Here is a 23,219-nt window from a genome sequence, read left to right on the forward strand (position 1 = left end):
ATACCGGGTTAGCATTCATATCAACTAGGAGTTGTTAACATACCGGGTTAGCATTCATATCAACTAGTAGTTGTTAACATACCGGGTTAGCATTCATATCAACTAGTAGTTGTTAACATACCGGGTTAGCATTCATATCAACTAGGAGTTGTTAACATACCGGGTTAGCATTCATATCAACTAGTAGTTGTTAACATACCGGGTTAGCATTCATATCAACTAGGAGTTGTTAACATACCGGGTTAGCATTCATATCAACTAGTAGTTGTTAACATACCGGGTTAGCATTCATATCAACTAGGAGTTGTTAACATACCGGGTTAGCATTCATATCAACTAAGAGTTGTTAACATACCGGGTTAGCATTCATATCAACTAAGAGTTGTTAACATACCGGGTTAGCATTCATATCAACTAGGAGCTGTTAACATACCGGGTTAGCATTCATATCAACTAGGAGTTGTTAACATACCGGGTTAGCATTCATATCAACTAGGAGTTGTTTGGTAGCATGTAGAGTAGGATGAGCCCATGGAGATGGTTCATTCCAATGTCTGTTCAGATCAAAGCCCATCAATGAACATCTACAAAATAAACACAAAAATAACAAATCTAGCAATTTTTATGCAATAAAAATATTACAGTAAAAAAGCCTAAGCTAAGCTCAATCCAAAACAAACAAAAACAAAACATACAATTAAACTTATTGTAAGTGTAAAAGTGGCTTCTTACAAAGCCTTTTTTCAATGACAAATGACAAAAATCATTTACAAATCTGCTGATAACCAATCAGAAGCAAGGATTTCAGTAGCTTATAACAAAAGCTGTCATTTGTCATTGATGACAAGTTTTGTGAAACACCCCCCAGGTCCGTCAGGCATGACGCTCATGGTGCTATACATACAAATAAATGCAAATGCAATTTTTGTGACAAAAATTTATCTATACAACATTTACATATTGAACCTAAAGCATTAAACTAAGAGCATAGAATTATAGATGTACCGTACATGTGTAGTGTGCAGGCACAGACTATCATTTGACACTTTATCACAATTCCCAAAACATAGAGCAGAGCCTAGCTCTGTCAGTCTCTGTCTGGAGCAGCTTAAGTACAGAGCCTATGCATTTAACCATCAGCCTCATCTCAAAGTGCAGACACTGTTATGCACAGCGACTACCAAGGGTATGTGGCATATTACATCATTAATAAAGAGAATGTATAGAATCAGACTACAGAGGTACAAGATGAACTAAATTAATAATTTTAATGGCATTTAATTAGTCTAAAGGGGAAGGAATGTTGAAAATGCAACATCAAAAGCGTTTAATATTCAAGATGATTTCAGCACTTCTTAGAAGTTCATCACAATTTATGCCTTATGTAGTCATCCCAAGTGCTTCATAAAAGTAATTGATTGTACTGGCTGAATGTGTCTGCACTTTTCAAACATTCTTTCTCTTTCTTCCAGTCTATCTACTATCAAACCAATCAATGAGTTTTAGTTGGCATCCAACCATGTTTTAAGTACACAGATCACATTCGGTTCTCTACATACATCACAGGGTGTGGGGATAGACTTACACACCTCAACAAACTCATCTCATGAATATTTCAACAAGTTTGTCTAGTCTATAGAATACTGTAAAAAGTACAACTCCTCTCATGACTAATGTTACATGAATGAGAAGAAAAAGATGTCTGCAAGAACTACAAATGGAAAGAGTTTTCACATTGTAAGAAACTGGTCTGGAAGAGGAGTGGGATTGTGTACCATTCTCATACAATAATGATGATGATGATGATGATGATGATGATGATGATGATGATGATAATAATAATAATAATTTGTTCTTATATAGCGCTTCTCAGGACCACAGGCCCTCTCAAAGTGCTTTACAGAAAAAGAAAAAAAACTCACATGAGTAGACACTTCTGTTTCATTACAAGTTTCATTAAAATTGTTTTTCATCAAATCAATTTGCTATAGTAGTTTCAGCTAAAGAAGTTTTAAAAACATCATGCAAATTTACATTTAACAAAAGCAACGAATACAGACAGCTTTTCAACCTGCACTCATCAGACTAAATTGCAAGAACAAAAGCCAAAATCAGACAGTATAAACAGAAGCTAAACGAACAAAGCATGAACAACATAATGGGCTGTGACTCGCTGCCAGAAAGTAGACGTTATGCAAGCCATGTAATGATAAGGGGTTATAGCAATGCTAGCCAGAATAAAAGGCGAGTCAGCACAAACTCTTTCTGTCGGCTTAGAAGAGGGTCAGTGAGCTGAAAGTTACATTTACATTTATAGTTCTTGCTGCTATCTTCTTCTTCGCATTCACGTAATTTGACTTTATATACATCGGAGGGGGAGGGGGAGGGGGAGGGGGGAGTGGGAGGGGGAGGGGAAATGGGGGGGGGGGGGGGAGGGGGAGAGGGAGAGGGAGGGGTCATACTAACCTGTAGTTCCCTAGGTAGACACCATCTGGATTGAGCATAGGAACCACTTTGAACACAATGTGATCACGCAATACCTTGGCTACAGGGTGCTGGCTTAACAAGAAATCTAGCAAACCTGAAAGAAAAATCACAATTATGAGGTAAATATATGGCATGATGACCACTCTACTGATATTTCTCAGACCAACTTTGAAACAATACTTGTAGTACATTCCACAATAACAGATATTCCATTCAATTTAATTCCTTCACTTTTCATTTTAAAACAAAGTGAACGCAATAAGTATATGTGTAACATAATGACAGCATGGCAAAATACTTGAGGGCAGGATCCCCCTGTCTTTCAAAAATCTGACTGCTTTCATAATTTAGTTTTTGTCTTTGAAGTTATTTAAAAGCTATAACAGATAGTAAAACAATAAACAGAAAGAACCCATACAGTATTTACAGGTTTTTTGATGTGTGTTTGAGATTTGTCATGTAGAGCAGTGAAAGTATTAAATCTTTCATTTCTCACTGTCTTATGATTGATAGCTTAACTCCATACTTGATGACTAAGTCTAATTGCTCAGACTTCCAATCACATCCGGTATCATAAAACAATCACACCAGCACAATATTCACACGTCATGTACTTTTTTTTATTATGAACTTCATAAAAAGTTCCTAAAGTCATCTAGCTATTAAAATGACTATTGAAGGTCTTATGAGGTGACTCATCATATTTTTGTATCCTATAATATAAATAGATAGTAGCTAATTAGAACAGATGATATGAGTCAGAGAATTGATACGTTGGAATAGCCCATCACCGGTGAAACGTTACACTAATGTTACTCCTAAAGCAGAAGGTCAAATGGCAATTAGATTTATGGATGAAATACGCTCAACTTCCCTTGTTTCATGTGGTCTTTCTAATTGATTTCTAACCCATGCCAATCACAGTATGACCCCTCTATATTTATATCATTTCTTCTCACATCTACCATTCTCATCATTATATATCCTCATCTCTTTCTCACTTACATGCACACATATATCCATCCTTGCCTCATAAAAATAATCTATCAAATAAAACTATCAACCAAGCACATATTTCTAGTGGTGAAAGTTAATGAGAAATTAATAAAATTCTTTATATTTCACAGATTGTGTTTCATATGCATGTACAAATTTGCAAAAGAGGAAGATATAGAGATTTTTTAATAGATTTGACGTATGAAGAGGAAATGAAAACAGAAATAGAATGCTGAAATCAATTAATACCAATGTCAACAATCTCTTTCATTGTTCCTTTTTCTCTTTCTCTCTCAATCCCCTTACGCCCTTCCCTCTGCATCACCTCATACATATCTCTTTCTCCCCACTTTTTGTTTCATGCATTTTTCTCTCTCTCTCTCTCTCTCTCTCTTTCTCTCTCTTTCTCTCTCCCACTCCCTCCCTCCCTCCCTCCCTCTCCCTCTCTGTATCATATTTGTCTTTGTCCCTCTTCTCTATTGATAAAGTGAATGATTTTGTTCATTAAACTTTCTTTTCCTTTCTCTTTTTTTATCCAACAATGTACTATTTGCCTTATTATGATTGACACGTGTAAAGCCCTAGCATGCGCTGGATAGATGAAGAGTTTCCCGCCTATGAGCATTCTCTCCACCACAGACAGCAATGAATAATTGATTAGAAGACAATACAAGTATTAATCCTCTCACACTCTCTAGTCATATCAGCTATGTTTGCCAGATCAAGGCCATTTATGATCATCAAGAATTAACAGAAAGTGACTGCAATATTTTCCACAAAGCTTCCATCCTGTTTTTTAACTGCATGCAAGCTTTGTGTTCACCCATAATAGTCTGATAACTAACTAATTTAACCTTCACATAGAGTCGGGATACATTCACAATGTTAATACATTCAAAAGGATAATACTAGAATTTCTTTATTTATTTTTGTGTTTTGATGTTATCTGAGCACATTATTCCTCTACAAAACAACCCTAACATAGACTTTCCCAAAAGTGCATGATACAAGGGAGGGGGAGGGGGGGTCTTTGTTTTATTATGATATGTGGGCACAGAAAGTCTATCAAATATTGTTACTATGCACAGATTTTAAAAATTAAAGAATTTACTTTTATGATCCTATGACACATTTTCAAATCAATTGACCTCTTGAAAATCAAAACTTCAACATTATTCATCTTACATGAAACTTTCCAATGGTTTTATCACTTCTTAAAAGCAAATTATAAGTGCAGCCAATGCTTTTTATGCATACTTTTCAAGTATATAACATTTAAAACAAGCAATTTAATTAATACCTTGACAGACGTATGAAGCTGGTGTTTCTCCTGGATGTACTCTAGCTGTGATAACTACCACTCTCTGTTTTACATCAGGGTCCAGATTCTCTGTAATGATAAAACACAAAGAGAGGGAAAAATGCTTGTTAAAGGTCTGTGTTCGCTGAAATACCAGAACTTGTTCATCTGCTGAGAGTCTGATAGGTAAAATATTACCTCTCTGGAAAATGATACAATTTAGTAAATTTCCAGCCATCTGACAACAGACAATATGGAGAAGAAAAATAAAAGTTAATGTGTTTCTTGATATAGGATATAAAAAGAAAGTCGGATTAGGTGATAATCATCGGATAATTCATGTGAGGATATCTGATCAAAGGTTAAAATAATCACCTCCGGTATCATTCGAGTGTCTATTCTCCAAATAAAAATAAATAAAAGCAGTTCACTGATATGAAGACTGAAGTATGGTTTGGAAAAAAACTGTAGCCAACTTTATATTCATATTTGTCAACCAGTAAAAGAAAGTATTAGCAATGATAAAGATGGGGTAATAATATCCAAAGTCCTTCAGAAGTGCACAGAGACGTTATATCATAATGTGATATACGCTATATAAGAACAGAATATTATTAGGTCATGGAGGAGAAAACATTAGGAAAATATGTGGGAGGGCCTGTACATGAATCATCAGATCAATAGAATAGAAATCATTAAAACAAATCTTGCTACTTCAACCTCGATAAATCTCTCTAGAGTCCAAAGAATGAGATGAACTTGAGTCAGCTTGTGTTTGACTTTTTACATATTCTGTCCATTGTTTATATTCCCAATTCAAACTCTCATATGACCCAGTATATGCATGGTGTACATGGTAAGAAGTGCTTTGGCTCATAGTCTGTCTCCTCTTCTCATCCAGACATAATGCTTCTTATTCTTCAATGCACAATCACCGTTTCTATTACCAGTGATGGGCAGACATATATGACAAGAGGTTCGGTCCAGTTAGGTATACAACCAGCTAATAAGATATGTTTTGGCACCCCAAACAAGAGATAAAATCTACCCTACTGATAATAATAATTTGTTTGAAGTTCTCTCTTGAGAAAGCACTGCTATTCCGTAAGTGTTGAACCAAGGTCGAAGGAGAGAAGGGTTTCAACCCGATCGAGGGTGTTCATCACTTCCTATGGTCCCATGTATAGGTAAAGGTGATGGTATACAGGAAGAGGTGCTAATGAGAAAGAAGACCAGGCAAGCGAGATGATTGAATAAGCAGCCTGAACTTGGAGCTACCTGCAACTTATTTGGAGGAGTAGCCAAGTGGAAAATACGAAGCAGCTTCCCAAATTGTTGGGCTCACGCGTCAGTGGAGTGCACTTTCTTCTTGGGTGATGAGCCGTGAAGAATAGTTTGATATATCTCTCTCTCTCTCCTACCCCAACCAAGCTAGGATGAGAGTGCTGGATGGGATTGCTCGACAGAGTGAAAGGAGGAGGAGGAGGGAGAGAGATGGATGCGAGGAAGATGTGAAAAAAGAATGAGGAAGGAAAGGAAAAACAGAAAATGGAGGATGGAGAATGCATGATAAGTAGAACAGAGAGGAAGAGGAGAAAGAACAGAGAAGATAAAGCATGAAAATAGTAAAATTAAAAGAAAAATGTGAAGAACAGAGAAGTCAAATGAAGATGGATGAGTTGAAAAGATATAAAGAAAGTATCTGATGATGTTTAGAAAAGTACAGAAAGAATAGATGAATGTGTAGAGACAGAAAAGATATTTTGGGAGCTTGGTTGAAGAATATAAAACAGACGAGGAGAACCAGATATTGAGAAAGATACAAAAGTTTATAAAGATATAAAAGAAGGAAGAAGCACCCATGTTTAAAAAACAGTGACAGAATAATGCAATGGACCATAATTAGTGGCATGACATGAACCTTTTTGTTTTTGTTTAAGAATATGCTTTTGAAGATTTAAGTGAGAAAGAAAATTATGTGAAGAATAAGAATAAAGGCTCATTATCTTTGCAGTGTAGTGATAATACAGGAAATGTATAGGTTTATCATGAAACATGATGAAGATAATAGGCATATTTCACTTCATTCATGCAAGGTACTGCTTTAGACACTAAAATCCTGTTGTTCACACTGGAAGTTGTAAATTTCCTTTAATATAAACACCATTCAACATGACAATAAATAGCAGATAGGGTCCAAAACAGTAGCAGCACACAATATGGGTCCCTATTAAGCATACTGTTCTGTGTGCTATCATGATATACCAAAATAGGAAGTGCATTACATTATGTTGTTTCATTTTAGCATGAAAGGTTTGTTTTCATAGACATTTTAGCCAGTGGTGTGTGAACAGGGTTTATGAAGTGCAATGAGGATGCAGGCAGAGTGTAGAGGTATGGAGAAGAATAAGATCATGTGCAAGACACCATCATGAAGAGAAGCCTGCCTGCCTGTATGGCTTTATATCAATCTTAACACCAGGTATACCCAAGGGTAACATTAGGCTGAAAAACAACACACTCCATGTCTCTCTAGCACATACCAGCATTCAACCTAGCTAGAGAGAGCTAGCTAGTCCAACGGGTCATGCACCAATTCAACTTGAAGGAGATGAATTATCAAACTTGTAACGGTAGTCATGCGTGGCATGCCTGTCTACATTACATGGCAGGGCAGTAGAGCTCCCTCTAGGGACCAAGCCCGGGACCTTCCGCATCGCATCCTCAAGTAGTGAGCAAACTTGGTGAGGAGTTAGAAGCCTCGTAGGTCACAATACAAGACTTATTTTATGTCCCTTTATGGTTTGACTTTATGTTTATTACATGAGAGACAAAAACAGCGAGCTTCTGAAGGTGTGTTTAGCATTCTACTGTGGAGCCTACAGGGAGACTCACCTGTGCAGAGAGTACTCTCAGAGGAACCAACGGGTCATCAAGTTAACTTTCACATCCCTGACACACGAGGGGGTTGGGGAAGAGTCTTAGAGTCATGGAGGTGTCAAGAGGAACCTGGAAACACATTCTGTTTCATGAACTGGGACAGGGTTGATCATCTCAGCAATGACGTGACAAAGATTTATCAGACTAGGACATTATCAGAAAATTTTCCTTATTTTGCTTTGCTTGTCTGTATAGTATAATTTAGAGTATGAAGACAGTGCAATGAATTTATAGTTTCCAACACATGCACAACACACAACCACTGATGTTAACAAGCCCTCTATGGTTATGAGGGATTATCTACAGTAGATATGAACATGGCATACATCACATACAGTTCTTTTCATAAAACTTTCAGGAAATTATTTCTGAAATTTAAGGACAACTAACCCTGGATTATATCACTCCATGTACAACAACCTTTAGATAGCTGCTCTATATAGGACAACCAAACACCCTGACCCCCCCCCCCCCCCCCCCCCCCCCCCCCCCCCCTCCCCTCCCACCCAAAACCAAAAGCTATCATATCATTTACATCGTAACGCAATGCAAGTGCAGTACCGGTAATCCTTTTTAAACAATTTATTTTTTATGTAACAAGCATTTTAGGTAGTACAGGGTTTGTCTCTCACTGAAGCAATTCAAGGAAAATAACAATTATAAATATAGCTACGTATTTAAACACATAGGAGCAAAGATTATGATAAAAAAATCATGTATCAAAGATCAATTTTCCAGGTATGTAAAGAACTTGATGCATGTATGTAATATTCAACATTAAGCTATAATGGTCCTAAAAGAGATTAATTGTTTATAGTTATAGATTGTTGTAAAAATACCCTTGCATACTTTATAATGTTATGATCAGTCTATATTGAATAAAACTGGGTGTTGATTTGTCAATAACATTTATTTGAATTCTATTTGTATTGCATTTAAATGACTGTAAAGTGATATATACTAGCACAATAATAACTAACAGAATAACTTCAACGGAAACCCTAACAAGTGTCATCATTCATACAACCTTGTTTCCAATAACCTTTTGGAGAAAATCGTCAACATGTTTTCCCAAATTTGAATAGTGATTGAAAGTTTGTAGGTCATAAGTTCAACCTCAACTTTCATGATTGCCACGGACATCAGCTGATAATAAACTGACCAATCTTTTCTATAAATATCAAATTCAAATCCAAATTAATCTTGACGTTGCATAAACATTCAAACTAGAGGTGTCCAATAATTTTAACTGCTGCATCACATCGCCACAATTCCTCTAAATATGAAAGATTCAGGCCTGTACATTTAAAAAAATCTTGACAATAAATCGCCGGTTGATTTCTATGGGAAACTACTTGACGTTACAAAAGGCATTTTTTTTCCAGCTAAATTAGTCTGGAGTAGTAATCTGACTTGATCCTCTGCCCTTTTCACCCTCTGGTAATGTAAGCAGGTTGATGGACTGTCTGGCTGGCTCGCTACACTTCTCAAATGGTCTCACATTTGGAGAGAAAAAAAATGTCCACAAAATCCCTGTTCAAACAAGCTGCATTAAACCATCTCCACAAGACTGTCACAGCAAAATTAAACCATCAATATGTAAATGAATGGCAAGTTGGGGTGAAATAAATTGGAACTATGCAAACTTTGTGATCTTTGTATATATACAGATTTTTGATGTGCACTACTCTACATTTTATTTTATTTCAACATGGCTTCGTTTGTTTGTTTTGTTTATAAAGTGTTTCCTGTTTCAAGTTGAACACAGCTGTACTCATATAAATGTTTTTAAAATACTGAAGCTCTCTCGATCAAATATCTAAAGTTTGTTAATGTGACTTGATGTGTACTTGCTCTCTCTCTCTCTCTCTCTCTCTCTCTCTCAAAGTTTGTTAAAGGGATCGTTTAACAATGTTAAATCTGAGATACACGGTCCTACATGTTATCAGTGTCTGTGATATGGTGTAACGTTGAAGCCCTAAAAAAATCGCGCTTCAAAATGATCAAGAAGTGCCTCAAAAAAGTAAAAATCTTTGAGTGACCGGTTATACCATACTCGTTTTCCCCAATAGACTGTAGTGTTATGAAAACCGTCAGGCGAACGGTTTTCAAAATTTGTAATTCCAATCATAAATATCTTGATAATCGGACAGGCGATCGGCTTGTAAAAGTCATGGGGTTCCTGACTGGCCTAAAGGTTTATAATTATCATTGCATCATGAGCTAAATCCAGAATTTTATTTCAGAATCTGAGACAAAGTTACCGGATCCCTTTAATGTGACTTGATGTGTACTTGCTCTCTCTCTCTCTCTCTCTCTTTCTCTCCCCCCCCCCCCCTCTCTCTCTCTCTCTCTCTCTCTCTCTCTCTCTCTCTTTCTCTCTCTCCCCCCCTCTCTCTCTCTCTCCCTCTTCTCATGAAAGGTTAGCAAATCAATGTTATTGTTCATGAGACTCGATTTGTATATATCCCCCTCCACTTTGACTTTGCATCCCCCTCTTTACACTTGCCTTCCCCCATCCTATTCCATCCCCCATGCACCTCTCTTAGTAAACTGACTACTGATATTCATCAAACATGATTCTCTCTCACCCCTGCTCTCCCTCTGCTTGCATGCCCCTCCTACACCTGTCTCCATCTCCCTTCTCCATCCCACCTTCCTCCTCTCTCTCACCCCCTCCTCCCTCCCGCCTTCATATTTTCTCTCTCTCTCTCTCTCTCTCTCTCTCTCTCTCTTTTCATCTCTTTTTCTTCTGAAAGGTTAAGTGATCAATGCTATTCATCAGACATGATTCTCATACCTGAACAAACAAACTAAAGACAGCATGAGATGCTCCTCATTTTTAAAGAAAAAAGAGAGACCTTGAATTTCCCTCATTCCCCCAAGAGTATGAGCGCATTCAAGCTTAGCAGCCTAGATAATTTCAAGGTCATATCATGCCTCATTCTCTCTTTAATGATTTCCTTCCTACACTTCTTCATAATGGCCAAAGTTTTCACATGATTTAAAAGTTTTCAGTTCAAACGGCTAAATCTATGACATAGTTCTGATTCAAAAGCATCAAATCTAAGCAAATCATTTCATTTCTATATAAAGTAGAAGGGAAAAAAGTGGGGAAATAATTGATGAAGGGAAGAAATCTCTTTCCTATTTCCCTTAAACGTTAATAAACTTAATTAGAGCTAACTTCTATTTCTTTCATTAAGAAGAGAGTTTTTTTATACAAGTTTCGTATTAGCTTTCTGTAGTTTGACCAGGCTATATACCGTATTCAACATTTAGAAGAGAAACAATGAGTGGGAGCAAGAAGAAGTAAACATCTTTGAATCAACAGATATCATGGCTGCTTAGAAATACAGAGACGGACCAGGGAGGACATTGTTGAGGTGTTGAGGAAAGAGAGAGAGAAAGTGAAGAAGAGAAATAGCAGAGACAGAGCAAAAAAGTAAACTTTTGAATTGTCTTTCATACTGCTTCATCGCACCTAAAAAGAGAAACAAATAAATCAAGATCTGTATATGAAGGTCACTTGTCTATATTAAGGTAAAGAAATCGTCCAAGGTCACACACTTTACATTTCTTTTAGCAAGCTTTTCTTTCCCTTAATGATAATCCCTTCATCTAAAGCATACCTGGAGTTTCTTGGATTTCTTGCCCTCTCTCCCTCTCCCTCTCCCCCCTCTCTCTCTCTCTCTCTCTCCCTCTCAATCTGGATCCCTCTCCAGCTATCTTACGCCGGGCTGCCTCTCTCTGAAGCTCTCATGGTCTATCTTCCCATCATTTCCCCAGTACATGGTTTTGATTTTCAGCTTGGCTGATCCCCAGACCCAGGCTGGTCAGAAAGAATCATTTCTACCTGACTAACCCCAGCGCATGAATCATTAACAGACTTCCTACAACCACCCCCTCCTCCTTTCCTCTTCTTCCGACCTTCGTCATTTTAACTCGTTTTCACTCTTTCCTCCAACAAACTTCATCAATCTTGACATTCATGGAGACATTCATACAACCCAATGCGTTATACCGGGAGGAAAGACCCTAGGATTACAGTGATTCAGATCAGTTAGCTCTTCCCCTTTCCAGGCACGTAGGCGACGCCAATTATCAATAATAATCATAATAATGAAGAATTAAAACAATATTGAAAACCATCGTTTGCAAAGTTTACATGAAAGCCATCTTTCATGTACTATACCCTATTTAACATGTATTTTATATCACTAATGAAACTACCGGTAGGCGTATTTTATTTCTGAAATTCATGATATTCTTAATAATATAACAAAATTACTACTTTCCATCAAAATAATCCCCCCCCCCCTCCTTAATCAGAAGATCTTTGTAATTACTGGAAACTCTCAATTTCATACAAATTAGGGGGAGGACAGATATATATAGAGAGAGAGAGAGAGAGAGAGAGAGAGAGGGGGGGGGGAGAGAGAGGGTGAGAGAAATGTGGGGGAGGAGTTCAATACAAGACTGGCAAAGGATAGAAACATGTATAGAGAGTACATTGGTATCAGAAGGGTTAACAAGACACAGAGAGTCAGGTATATACCTGCCTGCCTGCCTGCCTGCCATCCCAGACACAACGTAGAAGACAAGACGCTGCTATTTTCAGACAAGTTTTGTGGTCAATAGCGAAGCCAAGCATGCCTCAATATGATTAGACAAGGCTGGCTAACTCCTACAACCGCTTCATGTCTTCAAGTCTATGAGGGAGTATGCAAAACCTATTCAACATTGAAAATAAGGAATAAAATAAATGATTTATTCAAGGGGTAGAATTATTTACCTTTATTTGAAACTTAGTTTTTATCTTCACAGTCAGCGGGAAAATTCACGTTTTGGTAAGCTTTACTTTCATATTTACAAAAGTAGACCAATGTAGAAGAAGTAGTTCATTCTCTTACCTTTCAATCACACATTGTAAGCTTAAACCATGTAGCTATGTGTTTATTTCATCAGACAAGGAGAAGAAGGAAGAGGAAGAGATTTTCTGTTTAACCAGGGCAGAGGCATCAGCATAAATGCTGTTCTTCCTAAGGGCCCGGCAATAATTCTTAACTCAGTGAAGGCATTAACATCTGGGTAGAGAGTGGCATATATGGATTAATCTCTTGCTTAAGGATCTCAGATTGGGAGTCAAGTGAATAAAGCACTATATACCAAGCCATCTCCATAAATAAATTTCTAATTTTTTAAGATTTATATATGTTACTCAGCACACATCCTTAGAGTCCGAGAATACAAGTCTAGAAGTAGATTGAGGCCCTCCGTCAAAATCCCTTTCAAGCTGAAACTTATCTATGGTTATTCATAGATCCACGAGAAATACGCTTTATCTGTCTCATTTCTACCTGACTAATTCTTGAAAGCCAATACATTACAAGGTGACTCACTCCACTTTAACTCCAATTCTTTATAAATAGAGGCATTACAAATACAAGAGATCTCTGCAATTAATTTATCAACACTTTGATTTACTTTTAGGCTCTATTCTCTAAGTTCTTAGTCTTACTGCTACTCCTATACCATCTATGCCACGTCTCTCTTGTCTCTGTCTCCCTCACAAATAAACGCAAACATACACACTCTCTCTCACTCTCTCTTCCTCTCTCCTCCTCTCTCCTCCTCTCTCTCTCCCACTTTCTTCTTCTCTTTCTCTCTCTCTCTTTATACTCCTCCCCTTTTTCTCTATTCTCTATTCTTTCTCTTTCTCTACTATGTTTGTTGCTTTCTGTTTTCGAGGTTTTCATTTTTCTCTCTCTCTCCTGTTATCTCTCTTCCTGTCCCTCTCTGTATCTATCTCTCTCTATCATTTTCTTTCTCTCTCTCTCTCTCTCTCTCTCTCTCTCTCTCTCTCTCTCTCTCTCTCTCTCTCCTTTTCTATCTTTCTCTCTTCCATTACCATCCTGTCAGCATGTATCATAACTACCTGTACACGCCCTGATTGATACACTACCTTAATAGGTAATGTGACAGCTATCCATCATTACTTACCTGTGGGGCCTTGTTTAACAACTAAACTTTCTTTTACTTCGACTATAAGCTCCAGCCTAATTAATTCCCACCCATGTTGACAATATCGCTTTGAAACCGCATCAGTTAATCTCAACCTAAATAGATGAGGGTTCTCCTTTAACCCGAATGCAATGACATTCATTTGTATGGATGCATTGAACGGCATGGGGAAGAAGAAGCGAGAGGGAAGCGACCCGGGTGCAAATGACAGACACGATCAGATAGAATAATAGCTTTAGTGTGGGGGACGGAATGAGTGATAGAATGAACTTTTGATGTGACTCCCAATGATGAATGGGTATTATTACAAGGTACTATGTATAGTGGGTCTCACTGTTTATTCAATATTCAAGAACAAAGCTAAATCTTCTTCTTTAAAACACCATACCCAGGGTTCATCTTCTGGTGAATGTATTCATAAAGAAAGGGATTTGTACTTTCATCTACAATGCCATTTTTCAACGTTGAAAGCAAGAAGGACATTAGTTCTGTGCCAGAGGATATAAGTTCATTGCTTACTCCCCTTCTGGCCCAGAAAAGATGATCCCTTCCTATAGTACATTTCATGACCTTCACTGATTGGCATTTTGCACTTTCTGAAGTAAAATATATTGCTTTAAAGCCTATCTGCACTAGTTTGGCCGGGAGGGATTAGACTTCCCTGCATGGTCACTGACAGGTGGTTATCTCATCCAATCAGCTCTCAATTAACATAAGAAAAAGGGGACCACGGGGACCTATGGTTTGCTATATAGAGGGCGCAAGTAGCTATAAGTAGTACAGTGGGGCTTTAACTGAAGATTTAGGTCCATGTCAGCTTATGATGTAATATGTTATCACTGAACATAAAGTATCTTTAACAACCCAAATGAAGTGTAGCGACCATTTCACAGTAATCATAACAAGCATTGCAACCCTGTCCAGCTTGTACAGACAACTTATAAAACGAACATTTGATTAATTCAACAGCATCTAAAAAATAAAAATAAAGGGAAATAAAAGTTAATTTACATGGTAGACAAGTGCCATTAATTTGCTATTCACAAAGGCTACATCACACACGAATGCTTGTCTCATTTTAGAGTTTGTTGTGGACCCATGTAAGCTGGCTGAATGTCACATTAATTTCGTGGGAGTGGAACACAATTACTCATGCGATGAGATTAATACACTGGCCTTGATCCAGCCACATTCACATTCAATAACTCTCCAAGGACAACGCCAGATAAATAGAAATTTAATGAACATTTCAAACACCATATTCAAAGGTTATTAAATCAAAAGACCTTCAGAAATTACAAAAGGCAATTGTTATCCAATATAGGCTTAGAATATATATATATTCTATTGGTCTATACATTTTGATTGTAGTATCTACAACAGGTTTATCATTCTTCATATCATCTATAAATTTAATTCAGACTGCATTTAAATAGGAATTAATTAATTTCAAACCACTTTAAGTGATTTTTCAAACAAGTTTTAAAGACCAAAACACCAATGTTTGTTGAAATCATGGGGAAATGGTATTTGAGGGGAAGGGGTTTGAGGTGGGAGGGGTTTGAGGTGGGAGGGGTTTGAGGGGGAGGGGTTTGAGGGGGAAGGGGTTTGAGGGGGAAGGGGTTTGAGGGGGAAGGGGTTTGAGGGGGAAGGGGTTTGAGGGGGAAGGGTTTGAGGGGAGGGGTTTGAGGGGAGGGTTTTGAGGGGAGGGTTTTGAGGGGGAAGGGTTTGAGGGGCAGAAGGGGTTTGAGGGGCGGAAGGGGTTTGAGGGGGATGGGGTTTGAGGGGGAGGGGTTTGAGGGGGAGGGGTTTAAGGGGGAAGGGGTTTGAGGGGGAAGGGGTTGGAGGGGGAGGGGTTGGAGGGGAGGGGTTGGAGGGGAGGGGTTGGAGGGGAGGGGTTGGAGGGGGAGGGTTGGAGGGGAGGGGTTGGAGGAGCCTCTATAGACTCTCATTCACAAGTTCAAAGGTTCAAACCCTGGGCAAATGTCTATAATGTTATAACAAAGACCTTCCTTCTCCACTCTCTCACTCTCTCAATCAAGGTGCAGATAATAGGCCATTTTTGTCATGTAACCAAATTTATGCATATGCCTTTGTGAAGCGCCTTATACAAATTATTTCATGCACCTGTTACAAATAAATGTATTTCAATAGAATTCAGATTGCAACATTAGTTGTTGCTAGATAGGACAAACATTATGGCTTGCCCTACCTAACAAATACAATTATTTGTAACAGGTGAATGAAAGAATTTGTATCAAGCCCTATAAAGTATAAATTTGGTTACATTACCAAAATGGCCTAGTGTTGTAGATTCTGCATATGTACACATGCAAGGAAGACAGCCGATTTTAGGCTCTTTGGAATAGAGTTAATCCTTAATCCCTTTCACTCATGCTTTATTAGCCGAGCAGTAGGGAACAAACATAGATTTTTTCCAAAGTGTTCAGGATTAAAAAAAATATTTTTTAAGTTTTATAATGAAAAGAGAATAACCTAATACTGAAATCATCCCTTGTACATGCTGAAATAGAGATGCAGTCATGGAAAAGGTGATTAACAAAAATAATCTTTAAATGTGTATTTCTATAAACATATATCCACTCACCATGCATCCATTCAAACCCTTCCTCTTGACAACTTTGTCTTCGTGGATCTTTAATCTTTTGATTCATACTGCCATGGCATTGGATGTAAGCATGTGGGAGTTCCACTATCATTAATTAACTTACATTTTACAATCATACAACTGCTATTAACATGGAAACAAATTAAGCTTGATAAATGAATAGCCAAAGTGATCGTTTATGGACTCGGCTCAATTTCTTGCAAATTAAAATTGCAGTATTTCTTGGGGAAATCTTTTAATTCGTTTTTGGTCATTAGATGTTATATTTGTTTCCATGCAGTTTATTGTGCATTAAGTTGGAATAAATGATGAATTCATAGTCATTTGTGCCTTAATCACCACCATAAATCATCAGATATAAACTTAATGACTTGCAGGTTTATTTCCTTCTAATATGTTCAGTACACAGAGTGAAATGAAGAGCAGTAAGTCATTTAGGTGATTAGCTCAAAGTCCTATTCCATTCTTCATACAATTTACACACACTTTCAATCAAAATAAAAATATAACTCAATTTCATGAGTTTTGAAGATACTTTTGAAGCCACTCATTGAGTTATAACAACACTGTTCTGTTTGGAGCCAGAAGGGCATTAGAGTATATGAGTATATACCCATGTAGCTCTAAACAGACAAAATACCCAGCTATTTTAGAATTAGATCTAAACTGTATCTCCTGAATCTTTGAAATGTCTTCTTTTACCTCCCCTCTGTTGTTATTTCTACATTAATTGCTTTTAACACACAGTTCACATTGTACTTAGAATTGTTTCTGTTTGGGAAGATCAATTGGTATCTTTCCAACCCCATATTTTGATTGATATTTCTTATTTTTATCTATTTTCTGGTTTATATATATATATATATATATATGCGTGATCCTGTTTGTGGAAATGATATTAAACTGAGCCGATTGCCATATGAAATCTTCTTTCTTAATATATATATTTAAAGAAAAAATCAAGGACATGTAAATACTTCAAAATGTCAACTAATCAATTATGGAAATCATGCTGTCCTGGGGCTCATCACATACCAACTAAAGTATAATTCAAAACAATCTTAAGCAAAACAGGCGAACAAAATATTTGAATACATTAATTCACATGTGCAGAAAAAAAATCTAGTTATTTGAGCAATGCATCAATGCACTTAACAGCTTCACAAAGACAGAAATTTACCAGGCTAAGCTAATTGTTCACATATTCACCAGATTTTGCTGAATAGCCCAGTTTACTAACGTATTCAAATTTATGGATGTTTCTCTCCTGGGATCCTAGTGACAAGTTATTTCATTAACCTGTTATACATGAATGAACTACAATACTTGGGATCCAGTCTACATATATCACTTGTTGATATGTCAGGCCAGCCTTGGAAAAGCTACTGTTGTCAAGAACAACCTTCGGTTTAAAATTATGCATACATTAGGCGGTGTCACACAGAGGCCAAAAATCCGGACTTAAGTTATCCAGATTTTAGTTATCCTCTTAATTGCTGTCTGTCATCAATTATTCCATTAAAAATCCTCTAAAGAGGCAAGAAAATTCTCCCTTGAAAGGATTTTTCTGTGTGACACCACCTATTGTGCTACACCGAGGAATGTAACTTACTGAAGAGAACTGACACAAACAACTTCATCCCTGGCCTGCAAACCATTCCTAACATTGCAAAAGGACCATGTGACAGTCATGAAGATAGAACATATGTTTCTTTCTTCAATCTAATAAAAGATGAGGGAAACCAACATGATACAAAATGTATGTACCATAAAACTTAAAGCCAGGGTTTCAATGACAATGTGCCGGGTCTTTGATACATGAATTTAGAAATATTCCAACATCCTTACATTTGGCTTGATCTGGTTTAGCTGCACTCCTTCAGCTGCAATAGAAAGGTGACCACTTTAGGACCCCCCCCCCCCCCCCAATATCCATGCTTATAGTCTGTTAAGAGCCAGAAGGGTGTTAAGTCTGTGTTTAATGATGTAAGATAATGTCTTTATGGTCCTCAGCAGATGCTATAGGTTAATGCATATTCAATGGACATGAATACGATTGTAGAAAAAAACTGCCAAAAAATGATCAGTTTTACAAGAATTATATATGCATTGTGTATCCTGCATCCCGGACAGGCAATACCTAAATTATTCAGGAATCATTAGTAACTGTAATTTTTGAAAGCATATTCAGGGTGAGGTGAATTACAAACGGTATCAGAAGCATTGGCTAAATGCCAATAAAATGAAAGTAACATTGTTTCTTTGTCTGATAAGCAATCGGCGTTAGAAACAAAAGCATGACTTTATTGTTAATTTCCTTTCATAAATCACACCTCCAAATTGACATTTAATGCGTCTGGCTGAAAATGGCAGAATGATCCGCTGTCAGTCTGTGATATTTTAGAACGGACTAATGGGAAAGTACGGGGGTGAAGTCCACCGGGCTTATTAACAACTCTACCAAATCCATTGATAGTCAAGCAGTGAAAGATGGAAAGGCAAATGCCTGTTGCCAAGCTGCTAATTAAGCGTAATGGAGAGGGGAGGTAGGAAGGCAGTGGGAGGAAATGTACACTGTCATCTGGCATTAACTATCAACAATCATAAAAACACAGTTAGTCAAAACTGTATTGTATAGATGATAGAGGTAGAGAGCAGCACGGTTTCAGCAGAATATTTAATTATATTCCTCTGCAGGTGATTGTCACATTAACATTAGAACATTAAAACTGCAACATAGTTAAAACAATGAGGGCACTCTTAAACAGATAATAATACAACTAGTACATGAAAGTAAATCATGAAATGATAGAAAACCATCTGCTATACCTTATAAACATACAGTTATTGACACAAGGGAAACATTACTCATTGTGGATATTTAAGTTCTTTATTTTAACATTGTTAAGTATATAATTTGAATACAAAAATAAATTCTGAAATTTGTATACTATGACCAGAATGATTTCATTAAAGTGCCTAACAAAAGGGTGTTAGAACAAGATGTTCTAACAGGGTGTTTGCACACTTGGAATACACCCTCTCAATGACCTTCTGCCAGTCATATACAGTGTAGTTATACTTTAATAAATTAATTATCAAGAGATTTAGACAAGTTACAAGTGACTTACCAGGTGAGGTTATCGTTAGAAGATCCAGCCTTCTCTGTTGCTGTACATAAAAGAGAAAAATATTGAGAGGTAAATTACAACTTATACTTATACTACTGAAACTGAAGAAAAGCTCCTGTGTAGTGCATTAGACAATGTAGACAAAGTCCAGTATATCCATAAAATTCAAACTAGCATAGTGGTAAAAATGTGTAGTAAAGATCAAACAGTGTCCACTCAATCTTTAAACGGAATCCACAAACCATCAGATATATTTTCAGTCAGCTAATAAGAAACTTCTCAATAAAAGATCAGATTCAATTCAAGCGGAAATGCTGAATTAATTTGACTCACTCTATTGATTTACCTGAATGGGTTCATTCTAGTGAGACTATTATTCCATCCCTATACTTGGAGCTAGAAGGGCATTCATTTTATATAAAAGACTGCATATGATGTTAATCCCTTCTGTATTTCAGCAGACTTTTTATTCCATTTTCAGGCAATACCACTGTCAAATGCTTTGGGTATCAAATGTAGCCAGCCTTTTCTTCACTTATTCTAAAAGATTATGTTTTTTAAAAACATCTTTTGCACTTTGTTAAAAAAGAATCTCTTTACCAAGCCTCACTGACTTGTTTTTTTTATTTTTTCCTATCATATTGGTGATGAGCTATCTCTTTCAGGATAAACAAACATTGCTCAGATAAATGAACTATAAATATGTTTTTATTTCAACAGTTCAACCAGAGTAGTAACTCTGGGAAAAGGGGGGGGGGAAATATTGGAAGAAAAGAAAATATAAAATTATCTGAATTTCACTTGTCAAGTTATAATTGTGAGAGAGAAAACAGCTCAAGCAGAGATCATGCAGCAACAAACTGGAAAAGACACTCGACATCCCTTCCTTCTAGCCTGATTGCTGCCCATCTCTTGTTTATCAGATACAAAGATGACAAGGTGCGAGATATAAGACAATTCAAGCATGAGAACAAGAAAGCTAATTGGAGTAATAGTATCCAAGTATTAGGATTAAAAGTACTCTTGTTTTCTGTGACATTACATGATATGCTGCAATGCCAAGTGCTATTAACTTTCTATCATCAGGATTTTACAGAAATGTTTATGTTAATGGCCTGGCCTTCAAGGCTATCCTTTACACAGCAAATCACAATTTGGTGACCAGCTACTTAAGAAGTCCCATCTTTCCTCTGTATCTTCCGTCCGCTAGCACACGGTAGTGATAGCTACAGTGATAGGAGCTGACAGCCGTTGGTAGTGGCCTGGGTGCCTTTCACCCTCAGCTTGACTCAACCAACCATTAGGGAAATTACAGGCTGTGTAGCGCAGAGTTTCCGGGGGAATGCCGCATGGAGCTTCTCTCTGATGCGATTACACATGGCTTAAAGATGGGAGAAGTTTCTTATGATGCAGTTTCCTTACTATCTAAACTATTAGACATAATTAGACATCCATTAAAGGATGATGTGAACTAAATATCTTGGGACAACATCTTCACTCAACCCTATCAATTCACATTAACAAATTGAGGTTCAAATTCCCATCCTATAAACCATTACATAAGCTGCACCCCTGAGGATGTTTTAATGAAACCTTTTAGGGTTTACCTCTTCCATCCATCCAACACCCTCGGGGGGTCTTCATCTGCACGTTTGAGGTTCAGAAGGACACCTTTCATACAGATACAATTCCAGGTGAGATGCCACACTTACATGTGCATACATTGTGTGCGGGTAAGCCTGAATCCGATGACCGGGGTAATATTATATATATCTGTAAAGCGCTTTGAGAGGGCCTTCGGTCTTGAAAAGTGCTATATAAGAACTAGCTATTATTATTATTATTACAGTCCACTTGGGAGTATTCATTCAAACTGCTCATCCTTTCATGGGTGCTTGCATGCTGTTCAACAAACAATGATGTTCATAACCTACAAGGTTATACACCTGGGTAGAGGGAGGCGATGTTGATTAAGTCCCTTGAATATGAGATACAGTATAAGCCAGAGCTTAAACCCATGACCTCAAGTCAAGAGTTATAATTATATGTTCACAACCAGAAGCCTGTCTGGCTTTAAACAAAATTTAAATGTGCATATACATGTAAGGCTATATTTCCCAGATAAGTCAATGTTTAATGCATAAAGTAAACATGTAAGGCTATATTTCCCAGATAAGTCAATGTTTAATGCATAAAGTAAACATGCTTTTGGTTTTTACTGTTACTATCATTATATTTGATAACCCATTTTCTTGTGCCATTGAACAGCCACAGTTGCTTAAGAGCCATAGTCATACAAGTCATGAAAGTCAGACATGAAATCCATGTTTTTACTTCTTTTCAGGAGCATTCATTTTGCATCTATATTCTCCATGAACTATACCATAACAGTTTAATATGTTTGACCAAAATAAAACAAACAAAAAAAAACATGTGAGGCTGTTTTTCTGCTTCCGTTCAGAGACGTTGCATGTGAGTAAAAGTTAGGGGTAACATACTCGTGTACATTGAACTTGTGACTGTTCCATTATGACGCAATTGAGAAACAAACTTCCTGCTGCTACTTTACATTGAGTAGCCCAATTTGAGTTAGATGATGGATATGTATTGGACTGAAGCACTCCTCACTTATCTCACTAAAAGTAACCACAGAGTTTAAGAGCATGAATCACTGTCACAAACGTGCTTCAAATTACCTACCAATTACAGCACCGCACGGCCACTCACAAAGCAACATCTCAATCTACCAGGCTATACCCAGACTCTATCTAGACTTGGTAGTGATCGGGTTAATCAGTTCCTATATTGGGCAAGCTCCCCAAGATATATTGCTATCACCATCAAACTTTCAGAGAAGCCACTTAATGAATATATGCATTAATGTTCACTGAAAACAATTTTCTGCTATTTGATTTTTTTTTTTACTTATTTCTTTACAATTTTTTTTTTTTAAACTACCTAAAACTTTTGGAGTATGAGATGAAAACATTATAAAATAAATTACAAATGACTGTCTGACAAGGGGAATGAAATATATAGACACCCATGCTGTGTTTTGAGGCAGAGACAGGAAGTGAAGAGTAGAGACAGACAGACAGACAGACAGAGGGGAGAAGAAGAGACAAGAGAGACAGAGACAGACAGAGGGGGGGGGGAGAGAGAGAGAGAGAGAGAGAGACAGACAGACAGAGGGGAGAAAGAGAGAGAGAGAAAGAGAGAGAGAGAAGAGAGACAGAGACAGAGACAGACAGACAGACAGAGATATAGAGACAGACAGACAGAGACAGAGGGGGAGACGAAGAGACAAGAGAGACAGAAATAGGGACAGACAGACAGATAGCAATAGAACACTGGAGAGGGGAAAAGAAGAAAAGAGCAAAGATTAAGATAAGGAATTAGTGAAGACAGAAGATATATGAGATATCTAGAAATAAATATGAAGTAGTTAATAACAGAAAGAAAGAAAAAGGAAGATTTACATAACATGATAAGAGTGGAATCAAACAATGACTAAACAGAAAATAATACTTAAAAGTAGATAAGCGAGTGCATGAGAGAGGTTGCACAATCTAACTTGGATATGAATACAGTCACCAGCAGTGCAAAGTGTCTTGAGTCACAGATAGGATTATGGAAGGGCTCCCTCAATGGCTAAGAAAGGACATGCATTACAACTCAAGTGAAATGCTGTATCCATGTAGAATTCCCTAAT

The 23,219-nt window shown here is 37.2% G+C and overlaps 1 protein-coding gene across 2 annotated transcripts in view; it reads right to left on the bottom strand.

The window, feature by feature from the left end:
• LOC115928632 (cytosolic carboxypeptidase 6-like) overlaps nt 1-23,219 on the bottom strand; it is a 71,675-nt gene that overhangs the window by 19,934 nt on the left and 28,522 nt on the right. The window contains exons 6-9 of one of the 2 annotated variants that reach the window (XM_030996164.1): nt 19,508-19,547; nt 4,784-4,873; nt 2,467-2,581; nt 493-584 (exon numbers count right to left, since the gene is read on the bottom strand). In XM_030996164.1, coding sequence (XP_030852024.1) covers nt 493-584; nt 2,467-2,581; nt 4,784-4,873; nt 19,508-19,547 — 337 coding nt within the window. Of the gene's footprint in view, nt 1-472; nt 585-2,466; nt 2,582-4,783; nt 4,874-19,507; nt 19,548-23,219 lie in introns of both variants that reach the window. The other variant, XM_030996166.1, reaches the window with a different exon arrangement.

The sequence above is a fragment of the Strongylocentrotus purpuratus genome, unplaced genomic scaffold (genome assembly GCF_000002235.5).
Source record: "Strongylocentrotus purpuratus isolate Spur 01 unplaced genomic scaffold, Spur_5.0 spur5_scaffold_3, whole genome shotgun sequence".
NCBI lineage: Eukaryota > Metazoa > Echinodermata > Echinoidea > Camarodonta > Strongylocentrotidae > Strongylocentrotus > Strongylocentrotus purpuratus.